Source organism: Anas acuta, chromosome Z (genome assembly GCF_963932015.1).
Source record: "Anas acuta chromosome Z, bAnaAcu1.1, whole genome shotgun sequence".
NCBI lineage: Eukaryota > Metazoa > Chordata > Aves > Anseriformes > Anatidae > Anas > Anas acuta.
Genome location: NC_089017.1, coordinates 44269546 through 44295575, shown reverse-complemented (window position 1 = coordinate 44295575; position 26030 = coordinate 44269546). Strand labels below are relative to the sequence as shown.

The window sequence follows — 26030 nt, the reverse complement described above, 5'->3', positions numbered from 1 at the left end:
AGAAAAGAGATCACCCAGGCAGCCTGCCCTCTCAGCTTTCTGCCTGCTACTAGCCCAGGTAGGACAGACCCAGGATCTGCTGCCTTGTTGCAAGTAGGACAGCTCGGGGGGAATTTATGTGCATGGACACATTGCTTGGGCTGTCATTTTTAGTGGTGACAGCTGTGAGTGAACACATACGTGGGCCCGTTACCCACAGCCTTGCTTCTTGGCATGATAAATGCTCCAGCCTGCCTACACATGGAGAGGAAATGAACGATGGGCAGCTTTGGAAAGGAGGCTCTGCCTTGGGGAAGCTGGAGGGTATGTTTTCTGTGCCTGATGCTTGCACAAATCAAAAACACAAAGAACACACAGTCCATTCACTGCATTTTCCAGGAAAAACTGAAAATTACTTCTGTAAGTGACTTCTTCATAGCTAAGGACTGCGCTCATCGAGCTTATTTTTTTTCTGTTAGGTGTGCAAACTAATTTCTATCTATTTGGAAAAAGGCTCGAATCTTTTTCTTTCACTATTCTTTCATCGCTTTTGCTAGCATCGCACAATACCAGCATTCATCCCCCTCCTCTCATGTGAGAATTAATAAAAGGTTAAGTAATAGACAGCCATAGGCTTAGAGAACTACAAAAATGGGTGATTTTGCTGGCAAACGATTAAACATATGCTCCAGTAACCTGGATTAATTTCAGTGAAATTGCAATTTGGGTGCTAGGAACCATTTACCTTTATGGATCTCACACAATTACATTAGGACTGAATATAGACACAGGAGATCAGAGGGAGATCTTAAAACACCGGAATTGCTGCAGTCTGTGTAGGCTACCCAGCTGGCAGCCTGCGGACAGCGCAGTCGGGGTGAAGCCGGGGGGGGGGGGGGTAGGTCGGCAGGATGCGGATCTGCCCCAGCATCTTGGAGTTCGCGATCACGTTCCCGGGCCGCGGCAATACGGGATAAAAAAGATGCGCTCGGGGAAGACGGCCGTCCTCGCCCGCAAAGTTACCAGCTGCTCCGTGCCGGGGAGCAGGGGCAGAGGACGGCCCCCCTCCATCTGCCCAGCCGGGACCACCCTGCCGCTGACACACCGCGACGGGACGGGACGGGACAGGACGGGACGGTCCCGCGGCCGCCCTCGGTCAAGGCGCAGCGGGGCGCCCGAGGAGCCCCAGCGCCCCCCCGCCGCCCCCCGGGGGTCGCCCCCGTCCCCCAGCGCCCCGCGGCCGTAGGGGGGCGCCGGGGGCCGGCGGGGCCGGGCCGGGCGTCGGGGCGGCGGCGCGGGGGAGCCGCCAGCGGCGACCGAAAAAAAAATCGCTTCCTTCCGGAGCGGCGGCGGCGGCTGCGACTTCCCCGGCGCGGCGCGGCGCGGGGACCGCCGGCGTCGTCGTCGGCGCCCTCCGGGGTGAGGCGCTCGGAAGCCGCGGAGGAAGGCGGCGGAGCGGCGAGCAGCGGGGGCCGGGGCCGCCGCCGCCGCCGTGTGGAGGAGGCAGAGCGGTGGGAGGGGCGGGGAGGGACCAGCCGCGGCGGTGACAAGGTGCCAGCGGAGCCGAGGGGCCGCCGCTAGTGCTCCGCCCGCCCGCCCGGAGAAGTTTGCCTCGGGAGCAGCGCGGCCGCCCGGGCCGCCGCGGCGGGGCAAGGGAGCAGCGCCGGGAGCCGCCGGCCCGGGCCGGGGGTCGCCTCCGTCGGGACGCGGCGGGGGGACGCCGCCCCGGCCGCGCCATGGCAGCGCGGTCCCGGAGACCCTGGCTGAGCGTGGTGCTGGGGCTGGTGCTGGGCTTCACCGCCGCCTCCTGGCTCATCGCCCCCCGGGTGGCCGAGATGAGCGAGAAGAAGAGGCGCGGCGCCAGCCTCTGCTCCTACTACGGGCGCTCGGCGGGGCCGGGGGCGGCCGGGGGCGCCGCGGTGGCGGGCGGGCAGCAGGCGGCTGCGGCGGTGCTGGGCGGCACGGGCGTGAGGAGCAGCCCCTGGGCGGAGGAGGGCACGGTGTCCAGCCCTGCCGGCGGCGGGGAAGGGGAGCCGGAGGAGGAGGAGGAAGGCGGCGAGAAGCGGAGCGGCCGGCCCGGCGGCAGCCACAACGGCAGCGGGGACTGGGGGGGCGCGGGGGGCTGCGCCAAGCCCCGCAACTTCCTCTACGTGGGGGTGATGACGGCCCAGAAGTACCTGGGCAGCCGGGCGGTGGCGGCCCAGAGGACGTGGGCGCCCTCGGTGCCGGGCCGCGTGGAGTTCTTCTCCAGCCAGGGCTCCGCCGCGCCCCCCGGGCTGCCCCCGCTGCCCGTCGTCGCCCTGCCCGGCGTGGACGACTCGTACCCGCCGCAGAAGAAGTCCTTCATGATGATCAAGTACATGCACGACCACTACCTGGACAAGTACGAGTGGTTCATGCGGGCGGACGACGACGTCTACATCAAAGGTGACCGCGGGCGCCCCGACGGCCGGAGGGACAGGGGGGAGGGAAGGAAGGAGGGAGGAAGGCGGGGGACCCCCGGGGAGGCGGTGCGCGGTCCCCCGTGGGCGTGGGATACGGGTGCTCCGGGCGTGGGATCCTCGGGGATGCTCCGCCGTGGGTCCCCTCCTCTCCCGTCCCGTCCCGTCCCCTCGGGCGGGGCGGCGCCGCCGGGAGCCGGACTCGTCCCGAAGGCTCCGGTTTGGTGCCCTGCGGAAATCAGCGCTCGTAAAAGTTCTCTCGGTTGGCTCGCTGGCACCGTAGCTGAGCCGTCGCGGCCCCTGAAAGGCGACTTGTAAAGCTGGGGGTGTGCTTCGCCGCGGCCCCGACGCCGTCTCAGGGTTCTGTAGCAGCGCTAGGAAGGATGTTCTGAAACCTGCTTCCTTTTGGTGTGTGTTTGCTGCTGCCAGAAAAAAGGTTGTGTTCTGGTAATAAGAGTAAAATCGCTGTTACTTGTGAAATGTACTGTTCTTAGGTTAAAAAAAAAAAAAAGGCTATAAGCATAAACCTAGGTTAGAGGCATCGTACAAACTGTTGAAAGTTAACTTGAGGTAACAGCACACTTGCCTATTTGTCACTTGGTTTGTCTGAATCATTTAATAGACTGCTTGTTCGTCAGCAGTCATTCATCTGTGAACTACACACACACATGTACATGTGTTTGGTTGAAGAAGTAAAAGGTGTCACCGTTTTCTTGGGGCTCGTTTCCAAGTTGTAGAAAACCTCTCTTTAATTGGATCCAAAGTAAACCTATCCATCAACTCTGAATTTCAGGTAAATATTAAATCACAGTTTCTTGCAAAAATAGGTAAGCTTTGTAGAGGAAGTGTGTGTAAACAATGTAGCACAAGACATAGTTTGGAAAGTGCCTGATTTTCACCAGGATCCTAGAGGAAGTACAGGAAATTATTCTGTATCAACCCTATGCTACTTAATTTAGGTTTGTTCTTGTCTTTACAAAAATCAATCACATTAAATTAACCTGACACTTCCCCTCACTGTCCTCCTCAGCCTAGAACTATATTGACAAATCGTCGCGCTTTAGGGAGTTTTAAACAAGCAGGGGACAGTTTTCCATCAGTATTGGTTGAACAGGACAAGGTTTTGATCATATTCTCATATAAGTCTGAGAAATGTAATCTTGTTCAAGGATATTTTCAAGTAGGCGTGTAATACTGGATTGGAAGTTGTTTCCTGTGATAGTCCGAAGTGCTTCTTGCATTTAAAAAAAAAAAAGTTTGAGATAGAGGAAAACAGATGGCTGGCAGAATAGACAGAGAAATAACAGTAATCTTTTATCTTTCTCAGGTGAAAAATTGGAGGAGTTTCTTCGCTCATTGAACAGCAGTAAACCTCTGTACTTGGGACAGACTGGTCTGGGCAATATTGAAGAACTCGGAAAACTGGGGCTTGAGCCTGGAGAGAATTTCTGCATGGGAGGGCCAGGAATGATCTTCAGCCGGGAGGTCCTCAGGAGGATGGTGCCACACATAGGTGAATGCCTTAGGGAGATGTACACCACTCACGAGGACGTGGAGGTGGGAAGGTGTGTCCGAAGGTTTGGAGGAACACAGTGTGTTTGGTCATATGAGGTAAGTAACAGTATTTGTTGCAAGGTGGTGTTTGTTTACAGGGTTTTGCATCTTGCAACGTAAGTAGCTCTATCTGCCATCTCTTCCCACCAAAATTATGCTTTAATGCGTGCATCAGATTGTAAACTGTAGACTGCAAGGAAAAAAGATAGGAAAACATTCACAGCATGTTGCTGCAAGCATATTTATTTCTACTTGTATTTTTCAATTTTCATTTGGTGACAGTTACTGTAGCTTGTATCTGTGAGCAGCCATGTTGTAAGTATTGCTATGCTATAAGTTGCTAAATCATTGCTACCTTTAGGGTTTCTATATATAATCCTTGGCAGGATGCTGCCATATTAGATGTATGCTGTAAAGGTTGGAGCCCTTTAAAAATTATTTCTGTATAAGCATGTGGCATATCTTTTTCTTCTGCACCACAGGTTTGTAAAATATGTTGTGGTATTTGAAGAGGAATTGCCTGTATTTTCTTAATTATTCAGAACAGAGTTCCTTACAGGCAAAAGCAGAAATAGGGCTATTTTTTCTCTTGTACAGATACAAAATTTGTTACACTGCCCGTGTCTATGATATACTTTCAACAGTATTTTACTTAGTGTAGAGACAGTGTTTAAATTTATTACAGACACACACAGTATAACAAATCTTACTATGCTGCAGTTGGTTTAGAACAAATTACTTCATTCAGTAGCAGCATTTTCTGAAGTAATAAAGATGTGTTGCAGTTCCAGAAAAGTTTGTTTGCAATGCCATAACTAAAATTCAGGGTTATTTCACTGAAAATATTGTGGTTAATAGCAAGAGTATTTTTGTAGATAAAAATAGACTGTGTGCAACTGACAGAAAGGGTGAAGGGTGATAGCTAATATGATGAATACAGTTTTGGTTATTTTGACTGGCTCTTTAATATTAATGTATGCTCGCCCTTGTGGCATTACCTCATTAAGCAGGAAAATCATTTAAATGGGCCACTGAAAGAGGTTATGTGCTATTAAAGACAAAAAGACAGGAAAAATAATTGGTTTTGTGCATTAGTGTGTTTTTTTTTTTTTTTCTGAGAGGCCTGGGAAAAGGTGGCCATTTAAAAATGGGTTTGGTAGGCTGCAGTGCATGAATAGTGAATGAACAATAAATCTTGAATAGTTAGTACTTGGTTCAGTTTTTGGGTGTGGAAATCTTATCCCTTATTCCACTACAGAGGGGTATTTCTAGAGACTACTTCAACAACTATTGTAAATTAGAACGTAAAAAAAATACACCAGTTGCACTATTAGAGCTGGGAAGGTATTAATTGTGCAGATGGGAATCGATGTTGGGCTAGCAGTTCTTAATCAGACTTTTAAACAGTGTGCTACATTGGTAGCTTAATCTTACATTCAGATATATTTGTGCTTTGTCTGTAAAAGGTCATTTAAAAATCCTTACAGGCATTCGATGCCTGCTGATCTGTATCAGTAGCAGAAATATGATTCTGCATGACAGGAGTATTTTGGAAGTTTTTTGTTGTGTTTATTTTTCCTGTTTTGTTTTCTTGGGAGGAGTTTTTGGGAAGAGAACAAAAAAGGTAACATTATCACCATGGTTGTAATTTATTTTGAAGTTGAACATTAGGAAATTTTTGTTCTGGAAATTGAGTGTGAGATAGAGACAAAGTGTAATAGCTGGAGCAAAAAAAAAGTCTGCTTTTTTCTCTTTTGGAGACCTGAGTTATAAGACTCCTCAGAACCTCAGCTCTTTGTGGTAAGATTGGAGCCTGAAAGTTCAAACTTAATGGAACAGGACCATGTGTTTTTATGGGGTCTGGCGCAGAGTGACACCAGTCTTGACTGTCAGTTGCTCCTGAGGACCTATGTCTATATAATGAAGAACGGTAAAACAAAAGTAAACAAAGGTTTTGGACGTTTTAATAGCTGCTTCTCTTTTCTGGCTAGTATTTCTGTCTGTTAGAAGAATCTCTAACCTTGTTGCCTGTGCAACAGATCCTCCAGAAGATGCAGATGATTAAGACAAAGCTGCTTAGAGTGCTATCCTAGTATTAAATCTGAGTGAAGTAGGGTATGCTGGAGAGAGAGAGCAGCCCAAACCTAGCTATTTTGAGGCATGAAAAGTGGGTGATTCCCGTCTGTATCAATTTAGCAATGATATGGAACAGACCAGAAGTATAGCAGGCCACTTTACTGATTTACTTAAGATTGCTGTTCTAAAATATCTACACTTTATATCTAAAAAACTTGAAATATCAAATTATTTTAGACATGCATTTTCCAAGAGTCTTTTGGAACAAATTTTATTTTTGCTATGATGCAGAGCTGCAAATTTAATATTTTGGTTTCAGAAAAGCTCTGGATATTCTGATAAACCAAAAGGTCCTCAGGTTTAGTTCATGCTTGGGCATAGTTTCATCCCCTTGTGTTGTGAAGCTGGTTACTTAGTGTGGTCTAATATGGTACCGAACTGATTGTAGAATTGCAAGTTGTTAAATTAGACTGTGACGGGGGTTTACTTTTTCCCTAGGTTATTAAAACTCTCACTTTGTTCTTTTCCACACTATTTCGGTGTTAGAAGGGGAATTATTTTTATAGGTGTATGTGCAAAACCAAAGACTGTTGCTTGGGCATTCTGCATATCCAGTTCCAAATTTGTCTTGAAGTCCTCTTGTTGTTTTGAAGTATTAAACTGAGACCTGCTCAACTGCAATATTTTTCTGACCATCACTTTTTCTGACATCAAGGAGGGTTTTGGGTCTTGCATGAGGACTGATATAAACTGGAAACAGTTCCATTCAGATTCACAGAAATAGAAAAACTGTAGAAAAATTAAATCTGTGTGGCATCAGTTACTAGATTTCTTTCCCAAGAAACTGAAAACCTTTTTTTTTTTTTTTTTGGTGAGGATAAAAGAAATTGAAGAACTCCTGAGAAAACCTGAGGCGCTTGATCTTTGACAGGTGGCTGTGGTGGTATAGGTTAGCCTGGCTGCCTCTCAGGCTTTGTTCTGCTTTTACTGTGGAGATATAGCAAGTATGGTGTGTTTGCTTTTATGTGTATGCTAGTTTATATGCTTATACTGGCTGGCAAGGAGAGGGCTACAACTTTGGTTTTGGTTTGGTTTGGTTTTGGTTTAAGATTTTTTTTTTTCCATCAGAATGAACAGGAAAAGAAGAGGTGTACAAACCCACAGTGATCCACTCTTGCTCTGAGAGTAATTTTCTAGAGCTTAATCCTCACTGTGCTCAGCTGGAAGCCAGGGCTGAGGCATGGTTTCCCATGTGCCACGTCTTATGGCTGAGGTGATCCGTCTTGCTCTCTCTCCTGATAGGGCTCCTCCAATTTAAAGTAGTCATCAGATTCCTTGGAAATTAATTTAATAACAGGGTTTCTCAGGCACTTGTGTGGAGTAGGAGGCCCAAGTCTGCCCTGTGGCTACGATTGAGCAGATGCCCTCAGTCAGTGTTACCAGTGGCACGGCCTGAGGGATCACGGCTGCCCACAGAGGCCATCCTGCTCTGTGCCACTCTGCTATGTGGGCCTGTGGTGCTCTGGGCTGGGGGTGCTCTGCCCAAACCTCTGCCTGATGGAGGAACAAAGGGGTGGTGGTGCCAGGGAGTGACCAGGGAGGACAGCAACAGGCTGCTGCCTTAGTAGCAGTTTATATGCAGCTGGCCAAGAGCAAAAGCTCTCAGCTGTAGCCTAGCTGCAGAGCAGTGCCCAACAGCCTGGTGGGGGCTTTGTGCCATGCACAGGTCATTTCCCTCCTGCTTTCTGCACAAAATTGGTCTTTGTTCTGATGTGTTTCTTAACTGATTCTACAGTTTTGGTGATGCAAGGTTTATTACACCTTTAGCGAATAGGGTGTAATATAATAGGGTGTAAAATGCCTCTCTGAAAAGTCTCTGTGCTGTTTTTTCATGTGTTAACAACTTTTGCTTCCCCAAATCAATAATAATAGAGATTAAAGAGGGCCTTCTGTGTTCTCAGAGTCCATTTTTCAAGCGAGCCTCTTTCCTCCACTAATTTTGAAGCCTAGAAATGCTTTTCTGTGAATGAAACGGCTAGCTTGGTGTTACTGACTCATACTTGCTTTATTCATTAGAAAACAAAAATATAGTTAAAAAACTGAGATCATGTTTCTTGCTTTGCCTTTTAGGAGGGCCTTGACTCTTGGTTATTTGGGAAAAAAAAAAGGCTGGTTGCTTTTTCCTCCCACTTTCCTTTTTATTTATATGACGTTTCTGGTTTCAGAAGATGGTTTTGTAATTTGTAACTTAAGTGTATAAAAGAATAAATAGTGTACTTCTCAAAAGGGCAAACTAAAATACAAGTCATAAATTAGGTGACTGTAACAATTCTAGCAGAAATCAAACATTGTCAGTGTATAAATACTGGCTATCAACAAAACAGAAGGATTTCTTCAGAAACTGAAAAATGACAAATTCAACACAAACACGTTTAAAGACCATTCATCAACATAGATGGGACACAGTGTAATGCTAATTTAGTAAGGCTTTTCTTTTTGTAGTCTTTTTCCCCTTTCTACAGGAGAAAATACGCATTCATACAAAATGTCCCTTATACTTTAAATCTTTTGGTAATGCATGCTTTGATATTTGAAAAAAAGTTTTACTTTGACTGTACATACAGGCAGTCCACATTAATGGCTGTTTGCATTTTCCTGTAGTCTTTTTCGTTCTACAAAGTTCTATGAAAACCATAGAAAGAATAGTCTCAGTAGTTTGACTTTTTTTTTTTTTTAATAAAACAGCTATTTAATATCCTATTTGTTGTTGATTCACAGTATTTACAGCAATTTTCCTGTGAAAATGTCTATTTAGATCAAATTGCTTGCTCAGAAAGGTTCCCTTTACAGTGTGACTGGCACTGTGACTGTCTTCTGGGGTTCTGGAACCCTTACAAGCCATCTTCTGCTTCCTCTGAAAGTACTTTACCTCACAGCCAAACTTTCAGTTGAACACTACACCAAACGTAGGCATTAGAGGTATATTTGCCTTTGGTGAAGATAAGATGGTGTTTGGTCATTTGGGTACTGGCATGCTTGATCTTGAAACAGCAGCACCCATACTTAAACATTGGTTTTGGGCAGCTACATTTAATAGTAATATAAATGCAATGATTGTGTTAAAAAAAAAAAAAAAAGTGTAGAATGAGCTATCAGTAACCCTTGAATAACAATTCATGAAATAGTGAATCATTAAGATTGTAGCAGCATCTCTGAGGGCATGAGAAGAGGAACAGGATGATCACAGAGGCCTCAACTATTTGCATAAATGGCCAATTACTGATACAGAATTGTGTATCTGCTCTCTTAACTACTTGTTATTAAAAGCTACCTCATTACAGCAATGGTAATGGTAGTTATCAAACATGATAACTGTAATACAGTTCTCACCACGTTGGAAAAATGAGTTATATTTCCATACCATTCCATATCATTATCCATATCATTATCCATATCCATACCGTTCCATTTGTACAATGTTTCTGTGTGTACATGATACCAAATAATAAAAAAGTCGTTAAATGTGTATGCTATTGCATACACATGCAATACTAATCATAGTGCTGACATTGGGTCATTCCTCTATTGCCCCACATCATCTTGCAAGGTCATCTTGGCTGGCAGTTGGATGGTTCAGGATGTGAAACCAGTTGTGCCTTGTACTTAAATTTATTGGAAGTCTTCAGTGTTTACCCATATGGCTCACTCAGTAGAACCGCAAGAATTGGAGATCCTGGTATCTCTGCTGTGAAGGATTCAGGTGGCGTTACCCACAGCCAACAAAGAGGGGTGTGTTGGCACATGCAAGGCCACAGCTGTGGCTTCTTCAGTGGTGGAGGGCATGTGAGCTACAGAGGCAAGTGCTGAGGGGGCTTCTTCTCAGCCTGGTGAAGAGTTTGTTGTTCATAGGTTTCTGGATTGTTTGCCAATTGGATGCCTTGTCTTTTTGGCTGTGCCCCAATAGGAAATACTGTTCAATGTGGTTTTTTTTGAATTGATACCTGTGTAGTTCTGACTGCCAGTGCTGAGTTTTCAAAGTCCTAGCTGGCTTCTTTGTGTGGTTTAATGTCCATGATGTGAAAAGTCTGTGGGAGCATTCCTTGTAACATGGTTTCCTCTAAGATGCCAGCAGGTATTTATATGCAGGACTATGTTGGCTAGCTGACAGCTTTCTAGTCTGTTTTGAATATTTGTACATTTTAAAGGTTTTCCTTGTAAAGAATAAGACCCTTTTTGAACTACCAAAACATCTCACAGACAAACACGATGAAAAAAAATGAGGAAAAGTTCCAAAATGATTACAAACTGGCTTTATTTGTGTATGTGGGTATTGTGAATCATCTCTCACCCTACACAGAAATTTAAACCTGAATACGTTCAACTTTTTCTCATGTTTGTTCTAGTTTTATTGGAAATGTTTTCTCAAAACTTCTGTGCAATTGGTATATCTGGAGTGGTATCTTCATAAGAGTCTAGTGCAGAAGGCTAGCTTTTAGTGTGTTTAAAAATAGAGACAATGCAATTGTGACACAACTATTTTGACAGTCATCTCATTTGAAACCGTCACATCAACCTTTTTGACAGTGCCTGTCACATTATGCAAGGAGTAAGCTTGATTTTTAAAAATATGCTTGCAGGTGAAGAACTTGCCTGGTTTAGGGTCAAGAGTATATTCAGTGCTGTAAGTGAATCCATGAAACAAAGCACTGGGAAACCTTGACATGTTTAAGTTTTACCCTGAAATTATTTTCTGCCTTTTACCTTAAAATCAAAGAAACCAAAACATGTGGAAATCAGCATTTCCTAAAGGTATTTCTAGAATTTTCTTTGTTTTCAAAGTCTTGTTATTTCCTTGGTGTTCTGAAGTATAAACTTCCCCTCCACACTTACAGGTTTGATCAAGTTTATTAGTCATACTTTGACAGAGTTTTTTGTTTGACTGTATTACTTGAACCTTTTCGGAGATGAGTAGTATCTTGCAGACTTACCAGGCAAAGAGTACGGAACTGAGCAAAGAGTGTGAGCAAAGCCTGTCTTTACAGGCTATGATAGTAAGAGTCTCTCTGCTCCTGCTCTCTCCCTTCTCCCAGAGCTGATGAGTTGATTCCAACTTTATATGCTTTGATAAACTCAGAATACTAAGATGCTGATGAAATAGAAAATTCTCAGAAAGAGAGAAACTGGAAGTTGTAAAATAGAAGAGCTAGACAAACAAAGAAACAAAATACCCTAATGTTTCCATAAAAAAAGTATTTGAAATAAGCACTAATTAAACATACTTATAGTTACTGTGGTATTTCATTAGACATAAAAATAGGATATGGGTCTTTTTTTAGAATAAGCTTGTTAGACACTTTTCTATTTTTGTATGTTTCTTGGGAGTTCTCTACAAGTAGACAAATAGGCATAAAGTGTAGCTGGACCATTTTATGTTTATTCATTCTGTGGTTATCATTACCAGCCTGGTTTTCCACCTATTTTCAGTTTGTTTGTTTGTTTTTATGAGAAGGTATATTTTAAGTCATTTTCTTATATGATGCTCTAATATGTTTGTTTTAATTTATGTATTTTATTTCTTTATGAAACATTAAATATTTTTAAAATGCAGGTATCAATTTAAAGTGTAGCAAGAACTGCTGAGCTTTGAAGAGTTTATTCCATCTGTGCAGTACTGGCTAATGTTTTAAGCTCAGGGTTAGTCCACAGGGTTAGTCCTACTCTTTAGGACATATTTGAAACTGGACAACAAATAAATGTATAGTTCCACCTGAGTGTTCTTGACTTTCTAGGTCACTTAGAAAAGTGACACTTAGAAGAAATTTTTGTCCTTCTTTTGGGATTTCTTTTAAAACATACCTATTATTTAGGAAACAAAGAACATCTTAAACTAGAGGTATAATTTCAGAAAATTCTGGAGGAGGATAAGAGGTCTGGTAACTGACATGGACTTTGTGAGTGCTGTTTTATGTATAATTTAGTCTTGAAACAAACCCATGAAAGTGGAGGTTACCTTTTCATTTATTTTAACTGAGTGCTTTGGAATCACATTTTCCACAGTCATTTTCCACATTGCTTGGAGTTCATCTTTGGTAAATTAACCCTTTTGTATGTTAAAAATGAATAATTAAACAAATAGAATCAGGAAAAGTCTAAAATAAGTCTCTTCTAGATTATGCTAGTTTAACTAAGCAGTTAGAAGAATATTGATGACTAAACACTTACTGACTTACAAAATAGACAGAACAGACTTTTTTCTTAAATTTTCAGATTAGGGTGAAATATGATTCAGAAACTTGCAGCATTCATTTTAATATTTTTCAAAGTGGATTATCATTTTGTGCCTTTTTTTTTTGTACACTTAAAACTGATTTCATATTTTCAAGATTACATTAAATTGCATTTGTGTACCAAGCTGTTATTTTATTTTTTTAATTTTTTAACAACTAGTCAAGAGCAAGTTAACATCTGAAGGATGACTAATTTACTGTTGTTACATATAAGTACGTTCATGGAGCCCTTTCTGGGTATGGCATGTATAAACGAGCTCCTTTATTTCCTACTCCTAGGATGAAAGCAGATGTACTAAAGAAATAAGGTATACAAGGCTGCAATGCAGAGGAAGTATGCGTGGCCTTAACTACTACATGAGCTGTACATTGTAAATCTGTTTGAGCAGAAATACACATTTATATGTGAATACACATTAAAACTTGTGTCTTGTTGATAGCAATACTCCTTAGGGATGTAAGTTAAGCTTCTTCAGAGCTTTTAAGCCGTGTTTCTACACATTTACTGCAGTTATGCTTCTGTAAAGCTTAGGAATTTAGCTTTCAGTTTGTTCTTCATTTCTCTTCATAGTTACATCAGTGCCTTTCTGTCCTTTATATATATGTATTTTTGCTTCCAGCTTCAATTAAACTTAGCTTTCGTCTTTTCATTTCCCTTGAAAGATTTTTTTTTCCAGCTACAGACTGCAGTGCACCAACTATCAAATAACTTTTCATCACCAAAGGGGACTATCTTACAGACCAGTTCTTATCCTGCTAGAAGTGTACAGCTTCCTATTTTTGATTATGATAAAGCACAGTGAGTTTTTCTGTAACTTTATATCAGCTTTGGGCAAAATTTGCTAAAGTGCGTGAATCTTAGTTCCAGTAGCCAGGGGATTTAGCTAGGATTGAAAGTAGCTGATGACAAAATGATTAGGAAAAGTTCCTAACTTGGCAAATGAAACAGTTTTATTAAATGGTCTAAGAGTTTTTAATTGCTTTTTAAAAATAATTTGTTAGGTATAAGTCTATCCTGCTATAACAAATGAAGTCAGGTATCAGTATTTTGGATTCCTCTTTTCTTGTACTTGACATTTTTATAATTGCAGATATTTTTCTTCCTGTGCTAGGGGGAAAATAGTTGCACCTATTGAAGGTAGTTGCCTGGAATGAAAGGACAAAAATGCAAAATACTGTAAAACACACATAAAAGTGTTTTTTCTTATTATTTTGCTATAGTAATTTTGGTAACTGTATTTTTACTGTATCCAAGAGGGCCGTGTAAGTGTATGTACATTTCTTTTGTGGCACATTGATGCTTTGAAGTTTGCTTAGAGCTGCAGAATGTCTTGTACTTCTCTGCAAAAATTGGTTGTTGTTTGTACCTTTGAGAAAGAATTCTTCTCTGAAACTAGTCATTGGGCATTCCTGCTTGCATCCTGGCCATGAGAAGTTAGTATTTGCTTGTCTTCCAAGTCTCTTAGCCTTAGTTTTTAGTGTACTAAGCCTAGCTACAGATTTTCTTCTTAATTCCTGTCCATGTTGTACTGTTGGCACGTATGCAATCTGCCACGGGAGACTGATCCCAGAGACATACCATCCACCTGGAGCTGAAAGGACAGAGTGGCTGGATATCTATCTAGAGTCAATCATCAGCAGTCCCAACCCAAGCTTCCTAACTCATCAGTAAAAGAATGTTTACCGCAGTAGTGATGGTTTTATTTTAGTTGCATGTGATGGAGAAGCAGGAGAGGGACATCTTCAAAGAAAGTAGGCTGGAATAACAGACTGATATGCATTCATGGAGTTTGGCATGTTAGAAAATGGCTTCTGTGAATCAGCGCCTCATGACTGGGAGTTACATCCTCATAAGACTTCTCTCATGAGTTTTTGGCTTAATATAGGATCTCATGGTGATGTTTTCTGTGTGTTGTGTGTGTAAGTTTGTATGTGTGTATTTTTTAAAACACCACAATTTATTGCTGTTTGTCTTTTTGCTCCACTTTGAGCACTGCATAATCAAATAGACCATCAGTTTTATGTCATTTACTTTGTTACCGGCTGTTTCTGGAAGTTTTTTATTATTAATGGAGTTACTTAAATAAGTTGCTTAAATTGCTTAAATAAGCAATTGTTATATACAGATAACACCTGGGAGTATAGAAACCTCACCCATGTGAGAAATTCTAGTAATGGAATCCAAAATGGAGTTGTTCCGTTTCTACTGAACATTCTGTTTTTCCATAACATGAATGTGTTTGCTGGTTCATTGAGGAATGTGAAAGCTCTTACGCTCCCATATTGATCTGAATAGGATTTCCATTAGCCGTGGATGCTTTGATAAAATGCTGGTAAAAGTTCATTAGTTCAGAAGGGGAAAATCTAACTGAGGCCCTCAGAACAACCATGTTAAATATCTAAGAATGTTCTTAGATATTATATTATATTCTATGCTATTTTAGTAGAATATATATATATATATTTAATCATATATATATTTTTCATATTTCTGAACATTGTGTTACTTAACTTTAGCATTTGAAAATACCCTGCAGTATTTCTGCAGGTAACTCCAGAAGGGCAGGAGCTTCCCTTTAGGACAGTTTAAAATAACTATGACATTGACAATTGGAATGTTTAGTTTAGTACTAAACTCAAAATTTTAGTAAAATAACTTCACTGTTTATTTTCCATTGCTAAACATCATTTTGAGACTTACTGTTTTCCTTTGAAAAGATTTGTCTGGATGTCCTGCATTAAGTCCGTAGAGAGAACAATGGAAACAAAATACTTGATAATTCACCAGGTTTAATTTTCATCTTATCTTCAGTGTAGGTACAGTGTGTGGTCTATAAAACTTGAAAGAAAACAAAAGATGATGCTTGGGAGGGAGGTGGGAAAGAAATGGATTTGCACTTTTCTTTCTTATTTTTATTCAATTTTTATGTTTAGCCGTAATTACATTAGTCAACTTGGTCAAAATAAGTTGTCTGCAGACTAGATACTACCCTATACAAACTAAATAACTATTTTCTTCCTTATCACATCCATTATGGTCATGCAGGTAGGTAACTGAAATGCTTACTAGATTAGGGATTTTAGTTATATATTAAGAGAAGATTTAATGACTAGTATGAGGACAGAATTGTGTCATTGCTCTGTTATTCTTTTAAATGGTTTCAAGAAAAATTCTATATGTTTTATAGTATAATTATTACACTTTGTTCTCTGGAGGTAAATACATTATAAGGTGAGTTTCAGTAGAGCTTTGTTGGCATCTATTCATCAGTACAGATGTGAAAACAGAAATACTATCATATTTAACTGGTTGATACTTCCACTGACTCACACACTCTGAGGAAATATTTAAGAGAATTTAGTGTTTATTTTTATTCTTCCTAATTGTTTAAGAGCTAATTGGTTGCTGAAGGACAACTCGGCTACCTGATGAAAGAAGCCAAATTTTTCATTTGGGTGTTCAATTTACATTGGTGTTAGTGACTAGTTACTATTATCTAGGACTGTGTTCTAGATGTGTTTCTGATGAGATGTATTCTGATGTTGATTGCCCTAAAATGTGTGTATTGGAGCATTTGATCTGACTACATGTTTATAAGTTTTCCTTTGTAAACGTTTTTGTAGGTTTTCTTTTTCTTCTTCTAAAGTTAACTCTATTATAACTGAAGCTTTTATTCTAGTGAAATTGCTTTGTTGCTGTAAGATGTTACATGCTTTCAGCTTCCCTGGAAAATAAGCTAAGGACTGAGAGTATTTTTTTTTTAAATAAAATTATGCTTAAATATATCATACACTGTTTGTAGAATGTGTTTATACACACAGCAGCTCTTTGGTGTCCTGGGTAAAACAAAACTTACACAGAAATGACTCTTAAATAGTGTTTCAGGGAAAAAAAAAAAAGTACCATCAAAGATCAACCATTTTTAACCATAACTCCTATTTCTTTTTTCACTTCCATTTAAATTATAGGGATTTTCCCTCCTTTTCTGTCTTAGATATATTAAAACAAAAGGTTTACCAAAAAGGTTTTACTGACTTTGATGAATAAAATCCAACCTTTAAAATTCTGCTGTGTCAGTGCTTAAAGTACAGTACTGAGGGATTTGTCTTACTTTAGTACTTTTGTCTTGTTCATAGCTAAAGCACTTGTTTAATGAGTAACGTTTGCATTTATTTATTTATTTATTTTTAATATATATTCTCTATTAAAGCGCACAGATTTTCCATCATATTTTCAAAATGAGATAGCCTTTTCAGCTCTCAGATTTGCTGATGCAGGATTTACTTTATGGCTCTTGGGTTGAATTGCTTTGTAGCTTTTACACCTAGAGACATGTTCTATCTCTTCACTTGTGGAACTGAAAGGACTCTCCTGGGAATACTTTCCATTCTTCGTCTAGTACAAGTATCACTTCCCAGCATTCCTCTTTATAAACATTGTACTCCATCTAAAATAGTAGGGTTTTCCTTTTTACCTATGCTATGCCACTGAAATACTGTTATAAAAATCTTGTTGCTTTAATAAGTGGCTACTTTACTTTCACTTTTAACTTCTTTATGACAAATACACTTCCATATGTTCTTGTACTGATATCTTTATTTATTTATTTATTTAACTTAGAAAGCTCATGCTTCTTGCCTTGTACTTATCCCTTCATACTGATAAATACTACAGACTTTTTATTTGGCTAGGCACAAATCTATGCTTTTTGTTCCTCTTCTTTTACCAGTAACCCTTCTTTTCATCTGCCTCAGTCGCTTTTTTTTTCCTAAATTTGTGATCAGGATTATGTATAGACAGTACTGTATATGAGAAGTCACCAACTTTTACAACGACACACAATATTTCTTTTACTGGAAACAGCTTCAGTCCTGCAACTCAGATTTATATTAATCATTTATAAAGCTTCATCACACTGTACATTCATTGTCATCCTGCATTTGGTTGGTACCACTAGGTCAGTGTCATCTTCAGCCATTTTCAACTGTTTAGCTTCTGACTAGAAGAGTATTTTACTTATGTTAAAATTAACCAATATTATAATGCTTTTTTTAAATGCTTTTTTTTTTAAAGTTATATTATTTATTGGTATAATAATATCATATGTTTAATCTTGTTGTGAGTGGAAAACTGTGCTTTCCTAAACTTGATTCTGTATCAGATAAAAATTCCATTTTCCCATATAAAGTGAGTGTGGTTGGTTAGCTTATCCAGGCAACAGCAGGGCAGACACTGTGGCAATAGAAGGGGGGTTGTGCTGCATTGTGTGATCACATTCCACATGGAAAATGCTCACAGTTGTTCCAAGTCTACTTGTACCTCCTGGGAGAGAAATGATTAGAAAGTAAGAAAGATTTCATCTTGCAAAGAGTTTAATCACACATGATGTGAATTGTTAAGTGCTTTCAATGTAGCTAAAGGAAGCTGTTCAGTACATCTTACAGGAAAGTTGCCTTTTGGTCTTTATCCTCTGTTACTTGCCATTTTCCTTTTAGATCTTGTTTGTTGCAGAAAATCCTGCAAGTTAACACATAACTTACTCTAGATCTCCAAAGGATCTGGAACGATTGTCTTTGAATGCTGGACTTGATTTTTAGTCAGTTACTAAAATCTAAAACTGAGTATCTGTGGAAGATAAACATGCAGTAGTTTCCAATTTGTGCATGTGTGTATGTAAATATACATGTGTGTGCATATATTTATAGACAGATACTATAACTATCCTAGGAGAGCAAGACAGTACTTTTTAATGTGGAAGCTTGAGTTAATTTCTTGGAAATGAAGTAAATGAAGTTCTTTTAAAAGAGACTTTTGGCTGTGTTTTTACAAATATGTTCTTATGAAAAGAAGAACTCCATACATGTGGTGTTTTCAAGATTAAGGGATTTCAAGAAAATGGTATATGTATGGTGGAAATCACCTCTTGAAGATTCATCATTTAGGAAAGATGTTTCAACATCATTCAGACAGGGTGGATGAAGTAAATCACAAAATGAAAAGTTCGGGTGCTGAATGGGTATATTCTGCAAGTTTTCAGCTTTAGCTTTTATAATGGTACTTAGCAGTGCTTTCTGTCTATGATGACTGTGCGTTTCCTTTACACAATTAGGTTGACTGTGTATTCTGAAGAGATGAGCCAACATGTCATTCCGTAACTATCATGTGATTAAAGTGATTTCCAAAGATAATGAATCCCTAATCCGAGACAACAATATTTATATATATATATGTATGTTCAACACCTATATATATATAGGTGTTAAAGGCCAGGCTGGATGGGGCCTTGGCCAACCTGATATGGTGGGTGACTTCCTTGTGTATGGCAGGGGGGTTGGAGTTAGATGATCTTTAAGGTCCTGCCCAACCCATCATTATATTCAAGTAATCTCTGATTCAATACTGAGGCCAGTACACCAAAATCCTTTTTTTTTTTTCTTTTTTTTTTTTTCTTTTTAAAACACGTAATAAAGTCAAACTTATTTGTTTATGTAATTGTATAGATTATTTTTCAATTGACAGTGTATGAGTTGTTTCAAAAATTTCAAGTGTGATATGATTGTTCTCATTCAAGTTTAGCAACAAACGTTCAAATTAGTGTAATTCATTTAAATATGTATTCAATAAAAATACTAATGTATAAGTATGTGAAACAGTTTAGCCTTCATCTTTAGTGTGGATTTTTTTGAAGCGTGAGGTATACACCATTTTGCAGATGATGCTACATGATCTTAAGAATGCTTAAGGAAAAAATAGAGTCATTCAGAAGCCTGTATCAGATTTCACCTCAAGAAAAAGTCCAGTCATAGTTTTGTTGTAGATATTTAAATTTACCTCTGTGTTTATATTTTTAAAATTAGTTCTTAAAAATGTGAAGTTAATTTATTTATACAAAGTTATTTCCAGCATTGCTTCTTCTGAGCTTTTCAGCTTCAGCAATTAGTAAATATATGTGTGTTAAATCTAATGTGTACTTATATTTCTTAAGCAGCTCAGATCATGCCTTCATCTTGAGGTTGGCATCAGTCCTTTAATTAATATGAAGCAACAAATAACGCAGTCTGTGTAGCATACAAGTGGTTTTCTTCTGCTAACTCTGTGAGCTTTCTTGGAAGAAAAATACTAATTTCTGCAGAACCCAGCTTTTCCTAAGTAAATAAATCAATTTTAGTTGTAGATCTAAAACTGGCTCTGGTGTCTTTTTTGCTGTGATCTCTGTTACATGCAATCTTTAGGTATGAGAATTTTTATTGGTGGTGCACTTTTGATATTAGAGTGGTGAGAATAGTCGTAAGACTCAAGGGAAGCTCTGGGTCTCCATAGCATGTATAGGCGTTAAAGCTGCTATCCACTACAAGTGGTCTGAGCTGAGCAGCCCACCTGCTCACTTTGCTCTGATCAAAATTCCCATCCTGTTATATATTTTTCCTGTAGCTGCAGTATGAAGTCTTTGGCTTGTGGGCCAGGTACAGCCTGTGAGTTTGTGATTGGCAGCAGTGGCTTTTTTGTGTTTTGCTTTGGAGTAGCACAAAAATGTTGTCTTCTGTGGTGCATTTCCTCCTGTGTGGTCCATATGCAGTCTCCATTCTTTCCTCTAATCATAGAGTCTTAGAATGGTTTGGATTAGAAGGGACCTTAAAGATAACCTAGTTCAAACCCTTCAACCAGACCAGGTTGCCCACAGGCAGCCTGGCCTTAAACACTTCCAGGGATGGGGCATCCACAACTTCTCTGGGCAACCCATTTCAGTGCCTCACCACCCTCAGACTAAAGAAAGGTGATCGCTTTTAGCCTCTGTCTTGGGAAGTTTCTTCAGTTTTACATGCAGATGCATGCCACCTACTGAATGTTGTGACTGATTTTCTGACATGAAGTCACCTCCTTGCACAGGGCTCGTGCTCCACCCATGCAAAATGTATACTGTGGTTCTTGTTTCTTCTACTGAAGTAATAGGAAAACCTATACATCCATAAAGTATAGCCCCATGTTACTGTGGGAGCAAAACTGTTGAAAAAACTACAGTCTGTCTATGAAAAGAAAATAATTGTGTTAGTTAATGAAATAGATGTGCAAGTCAAACATTTATGAACGGTAGGTTGTGAGGTGTTAAGGCTTTCATTCAGTGGTTTGAAAATACCTGGGAAGGAGGGATGTCATTTTCAGTGCATGAAACATCAATAGGAGGTTATTGAGGAGCAAATACAAACTTTCTAGTCATTTTTGAACTTTTTTTTTTTTCCTGGAGTCCCAGAAAAGCAGCTCAACTTTTTTCTTTCTGCTTGCTAAGTCAAGAAATACATGCGCAGACACTCTCCAGCTACATTACCTTCATTCTCTTCATCAGATTTTCACTTGAACTCTCCTGCCAGCCCCCCAGTTTTTTTTCTTTTGATCAATATGCACATTTTCATAAGAATACTTAAGTGTTGTTGCTCCCTCTTCCAGAGAGAAGCACTGGAAACCATGGATAACACTTCTGTGTGCTGAGCATTTACATGCCATTGGTGTAAGTGTTGCTTTGACACCAAGCATGTCTGACGATAAAGTCAATTTTGTTAGAGAGTCCTGTACACCTGTGCACCTCTGTCTTTTTTATCTTCTTATCTTTAATTTCGGTACAATTTTTCTGATGCCCAAAATTGTATACATTGTTCCTGAATTCATAAGGTCACATAGTTTGAACACACCCTTTATTTCTGTTCATTATCAAAAGTTCTTCAGCTATTAAATATTCATGATAAGTAGCATTTGTAGTCATGAGTTTTCAAAACCTGAATAATGTGATCATCATGGGGCACTTATCTGAAGGTTTTGTCTAAACTGAAGGAAGGAACAGCTTTTGGAAAGCATTTTTAATGTTTAATAATTTCATATGCATTAATTACCCTAATGTTCTCTAGATAATAAAATCACCCAACAATAAAAATGCTTTCAGCATGGTAATTTATGTTTTCTTAGAATTTCTTCTTGAATGCTGGCAGCCGTGTTCTGTGTTCCAAATCTTTCAGATTTAATCAGTTAAATGTGGTTACTTCTCAAGATCATCTGGATGGGAGACTTATGGAAGATCTTGAGTGTTTGAAAGAAATGATCCTAGTAATAACTTACACAGTTCTTGGTTTCCTGAATCCATACTTAGTGAATGCCTTCAGACTATGCTGAAGAGCAGAGCACTTGTGGTAGAGAAATTTTGAGAAATTTCTTCAGAAGAGATACAAAATTCTTCTGCCAATTCACTGTCGAGGGTGGTAAGCCCTTGCACTGCTCTAGTTACTGTGCCGTCTGGGGCAGTATTGTTGGGTATAAAAGTGCAACAGTGGTTGCTCAGTATCACACACACACCTCCTTTTCTCCGCGAGCGTCATGTCTAATGCTGTTCTGGTTTCCCAAGACATTTTGCTGGTGGCATCTAGTTGTTCAGCTATTCATCTTATCGCATCCCTTGTATAATTTATGAATCTCTGATGATAAGTATAATTAGTCCAATCCATATTCTTATTGATTGTTACCCACCAGAACAGTGACTCAAACCCTGCAGCAATTTGATTCCTGGCTTTCTGTTCATCGGGAACTCCTGTAGGCACCCCAACAGAATCTATGTATCTATCATCAAATGATATTCCTGAGTTTCTTTTACTTCTTCTGGGTATTTGTGATGTTTCTCTTTCAAATACCAGGGTGAAGGGTATAGCTAATTGAACAAGTGCAAAAGTGCCTCCCCAGTTAGATGATAGGGTGGACCGTATGATCTTCCCTCCACAGTACCACCAGAGATCTGCCCTGGGGGTCTCAAGTCTTGAGCAATTTCCCATCAAGTCCTTGGTAGCACAAGGCTACCAGATACTGGGTAGCACTCACACCCCGCCATGAGAGGCAAGCAGTATGGTTACCTATAGCTGTAGAGAATGCAGGGGAAACCCTGATAATTGAACAGCAAAGAGAGACTTACAGGCCTCATTTCCCCAGGCAGTTTTTTCTTGGTACAATGCAATCATGCATCGCATCTCCTGGGAATCCTTGGTCTACCCCCATGGGAAGGGCACTATCTGGGCAATCGGTCACCCTGAGGCACAAGCATAGCAATAGCTATGGTTGAGACTCTGGACAGTATACTTGACCCATTCTATCCAGGCTTTCACATCCACATACCCTGTTTCAATCTCAAATGTTTGAACTGCCACATTTCAGAGGGCCTCCTGTTTTCTCTCCTGTTTTCTCCTTGAGTTTCTCCCTTTCTCTGATGGCAATAGAGGATTGTTTCCATACAGCTGTTCTCAATCTGGCTGTTGGGTTCTCCTAGTTATCTGTTCTCTCTGCTCAATTGTCGCTGGGCATTTAAATCTCTACAAGATAACACCTCACAAGCATCAAACATGACAGATTGTGGTACATAACCCTCTGTCACGGTGACCCATATTTTGATGGGGTATCCCGTATTACTATTATCTGGTCATGCCTTTTCCAAATTGCTAATCGACCAAGGCCTTCTCTAAGGCCTACAATTACTAGAAACAAAATTAACAGTTGAATTTTCCCTGTCATTATTTTTAAACTTTAGTTTTCCAAATAATTATCAATACAAGGAGTAAGATATATGTACTACTAGAACAAAACCCCCTTGGGAGCACTTCGATTTGCTATAGGCCAGTCCTTTCTCTCACTCGCAAGCCACACTCATTAGTTACTTGTGAAAATAAAAGGTTAGTTTACAATTGTGAGCTTTTATCCTGCTCAGACTCCACTATGAGATTTTTCTCTTTGATTTCAACTTCCAACAAGTCCTCTGTAGAAACAGCTTCCCAGGTACTAGGGTCAACGGATGCCTTCACTTGAGTACAGTGAGTCCAACCTTTTTCTGCAGTTCTTATGGCTGGTTCAGTGGTTAGTAATTGTCCTTCCCATTCAGGCCGGAGTTGATTCTTTCCAGGTCTGAATCAGGACCCAGTTTCCTGGGTGATGGTGGTGAATGGGGAATTCCAAAGGTGGGGTTTGAGCCAACAGTCCACGGGTCCTGAGAGATGACAAAGAGGACAGCCCCTCTTACCCTTAAGAAAACTCTTGTTTTGAATTGTGGTATCTCATCCCTTCTGCCCAGATAGGGCAATCTGAACAGCATCTCATATGGTGAAATTCCTATATCCTTTCTTGGTACTGTTTGAACCTGTAGGAATAAGCATTTTACCTAAGGAAGTTGGGTTCCTAACACTAAATTAGTTAATTGCTTCTTTAATGTCTGGTTCATTCACTCCACCTTCCCAAAAGAGGAGGGGTGCCAGGGGGTGTGAAAATCCCACTCAGTCTCTAAGGCCTGCTTTAACCCTTGCAGTAAAGCTTACACCCAGACAATCACGTGGTCACTTGGGACAAACAAGTAATTCAGTAAAGTCTACCTGTATACTTTGAAAATGTAGGATCCCTGCCTCCCGTCCCCCTCTAGGTGGGTTACGGATGACCTTTTTATTTACCTTTTGATATATGGTATATCCTCTGCATATTTGCTTTGCTAAAGTGTATATTAATACACAGACACACTTTCTTAGCACAACATCACACATTGCTTGCACCTCCCACTGACTCTTGAGGTAAAACAATTAATATTTGCCTCATTGGTGCTTTATTCAGCATTTCTCTCCCATCAGGGAGTATCCATTTTCCTTCAGACTTCATGGCTCCTGATTCCTTAAAAAAATCTTTTAAAACTTTTTATTTTTTTCTTAATTTTCAACAATTTCCTGAATCCTCTCTTGATTTATTCTTCATTTTCCTTCAGACATAAAATACCTTAAATACTTGACTTCTCTTATTTTTCAATACTCCCAAACCCTGCTTTCCCAGAAAGTTGAATAGCGTGTTAGTAGCTTCATTCACTACTCTTTTCTTCTGTCCTGACCATAAAAAATCATGCACATATTTGTAACAGTAATACCTCTTCGGGAGGTTTCAGTTGCTCCAAAATCTGTTCTAGAACTTGCCCAAATAAATTGGTGACCTTGTAAACCCAAGTTAAAACTGTCCACCTGTATTGGTGCTTCCACCCCCATTTCAGGGTCTTTCCAGTTAGAGGTGAATATATGTTTGCTCTCAGGGCCTGAGAGCACTCCATTAATAACACTGTTATTCCAGTCTAACAATTTTCTATTTGAATGCCCAATTTCATCATCAAATCCCTTCCCAACAAGTTAGTCCCTGCCTTGGGTACATAGAATAATTGCCCAGTGATCATTTTATCCCCTAGTCTCAGCTTGGTATCCCCCAAAAGTGGCACTGTTATCCCAGCCCCTTCTACCCCCATCACTTTTGAGGGTTTCATTGGTTAATTTAATCCCTGATACTTTACGAGCCAGTAATGACCTAGCTGCCCCAGTGTGTTGGGTTCGATGGCAAGGTTTGGGGGGGAGGAGAGAGAAACTGCAGTGGCAGCCCCTGCAAGAAAAATCCAGAAGCCTCCCCGTGGCAGACAAGGGACAATCTCATCTGGCCCCAAAGGGGCCCACCGCTGCCCAGAGCCAAGCCATGAGCAACACAGTCCGTGCCTCTGTGAGAGCACATCCACGAAAACAACCAAGCAAACATAAACCTGCTGCTCAACAGCAGCTGGGAGAGCGAGGAGCGAGAAACCTCCCCGCAGACACCAAGGAGGGGGAGGAGGTGCTCCAGGTGCCAGAGCCGAAGCCCCCCTGCAGCCTGTGGAGAGGCCCCTGGTGGAGCAGGCTGTCTTCCCCCACCCCCGCCTTTCTTGATACTTGGGCAACTGACCAAACACTACAGCAAATACACCAAAACTTCTGGACTGTTACTTAGATAACGCCTACATCCTCTTTCCCTGCTCATTCAACTTGGAACAGCTCTGTCAGTCACTACATACCACACCTTTAACACCTTCAGTAACCCTTTTTAAGGGTAACTCACCTATGAGTTTACCAGATTCGCTGGTGTACTGCCAAGCACTTCACTGTGCAAGGGCTTACTGTACACCAAATTTCCCGAGACTCTTCCTTTCTCTGCCTTATCTCACGCTTTGTCCGTCTCCGGCCGCGCCCCTTGCAGAGCTACGGAACCACGGATCAGTAAAACTCCACACTCGCAAAAGTACGTCTCAATCACACATTGCACAGAGTCTCACCCGACCCCCAAGGCAATACTTAATATTACTTACCTTGGTCTGTGCACAGAGTGACCGGATCAATTCTTAAAACCCGTAGTGCCTACCTTCTTCCTTTCCCCACTACTTCACGGATCCTGCCTCTGTCATCAGTCTCGGGCCCTGTATCAGCTCTCCGCAGAACCACCACCGTCGATGCACAGAAATCAGCGGGGCATGCCTTCCTGCTGCTGCAGCAGTGGGGCTCCCCAGCAGGTGACTGGATCTTGGACCAGCCCCCAAATTGTGAGAAACACGCCGTAGCCAATAACTTAGACGAGGATCTCAGTGAAGTAGTAAATTATTCACGATTGCAATGGCGGGCGCTCCACGAGCAGGAGAGTGCCCCTACTAGTTCCAAAACACAGTTTATATACTTTTTGATGACAGGACCCTCCCCTGTTTCCCCACTGAGTGGGTAATCCAGGTTCACAATCTATCTGATGCTTCATAAACAATGCATGGCCTTCAGTTGCCAGCCTGTTAAATTTCAAATTTCTTTTGAAACTTTTTGAAAATTTTCTTTTGAAATTTCTTTTTACTGCTTGAAGCGG

General features: G+C 40.8%; 1 protein-coding gene across 1 annotated transcript in view; it reads left to right on the top strand.

The window, feature by feature from the left end:
* Positions 1 to 1358: 1358 nt before the first annotated feature.
* Positions 1359 to 26030, top strand: part of CHSY3 (chondroitin sulfate synthase 3) — a 189899-nt gene continuing 165227 nt past the window's right edge. Inside the window, exons 1-2 of the mRNA XM_068666399.1 lie at positions 1359 to 2406; positions 3748 to 4031. Coding sequence (XP_068522500.1) covers positions 1716 to 2406; positions 3748 to 4031 — 975 coding nt within the window. The 5' untranslated portion in view covers positions 1359 to 1715. The remainder of the gene's footprint in view (positions 2407 to 3747; positions 4032 to 26030) is intronic.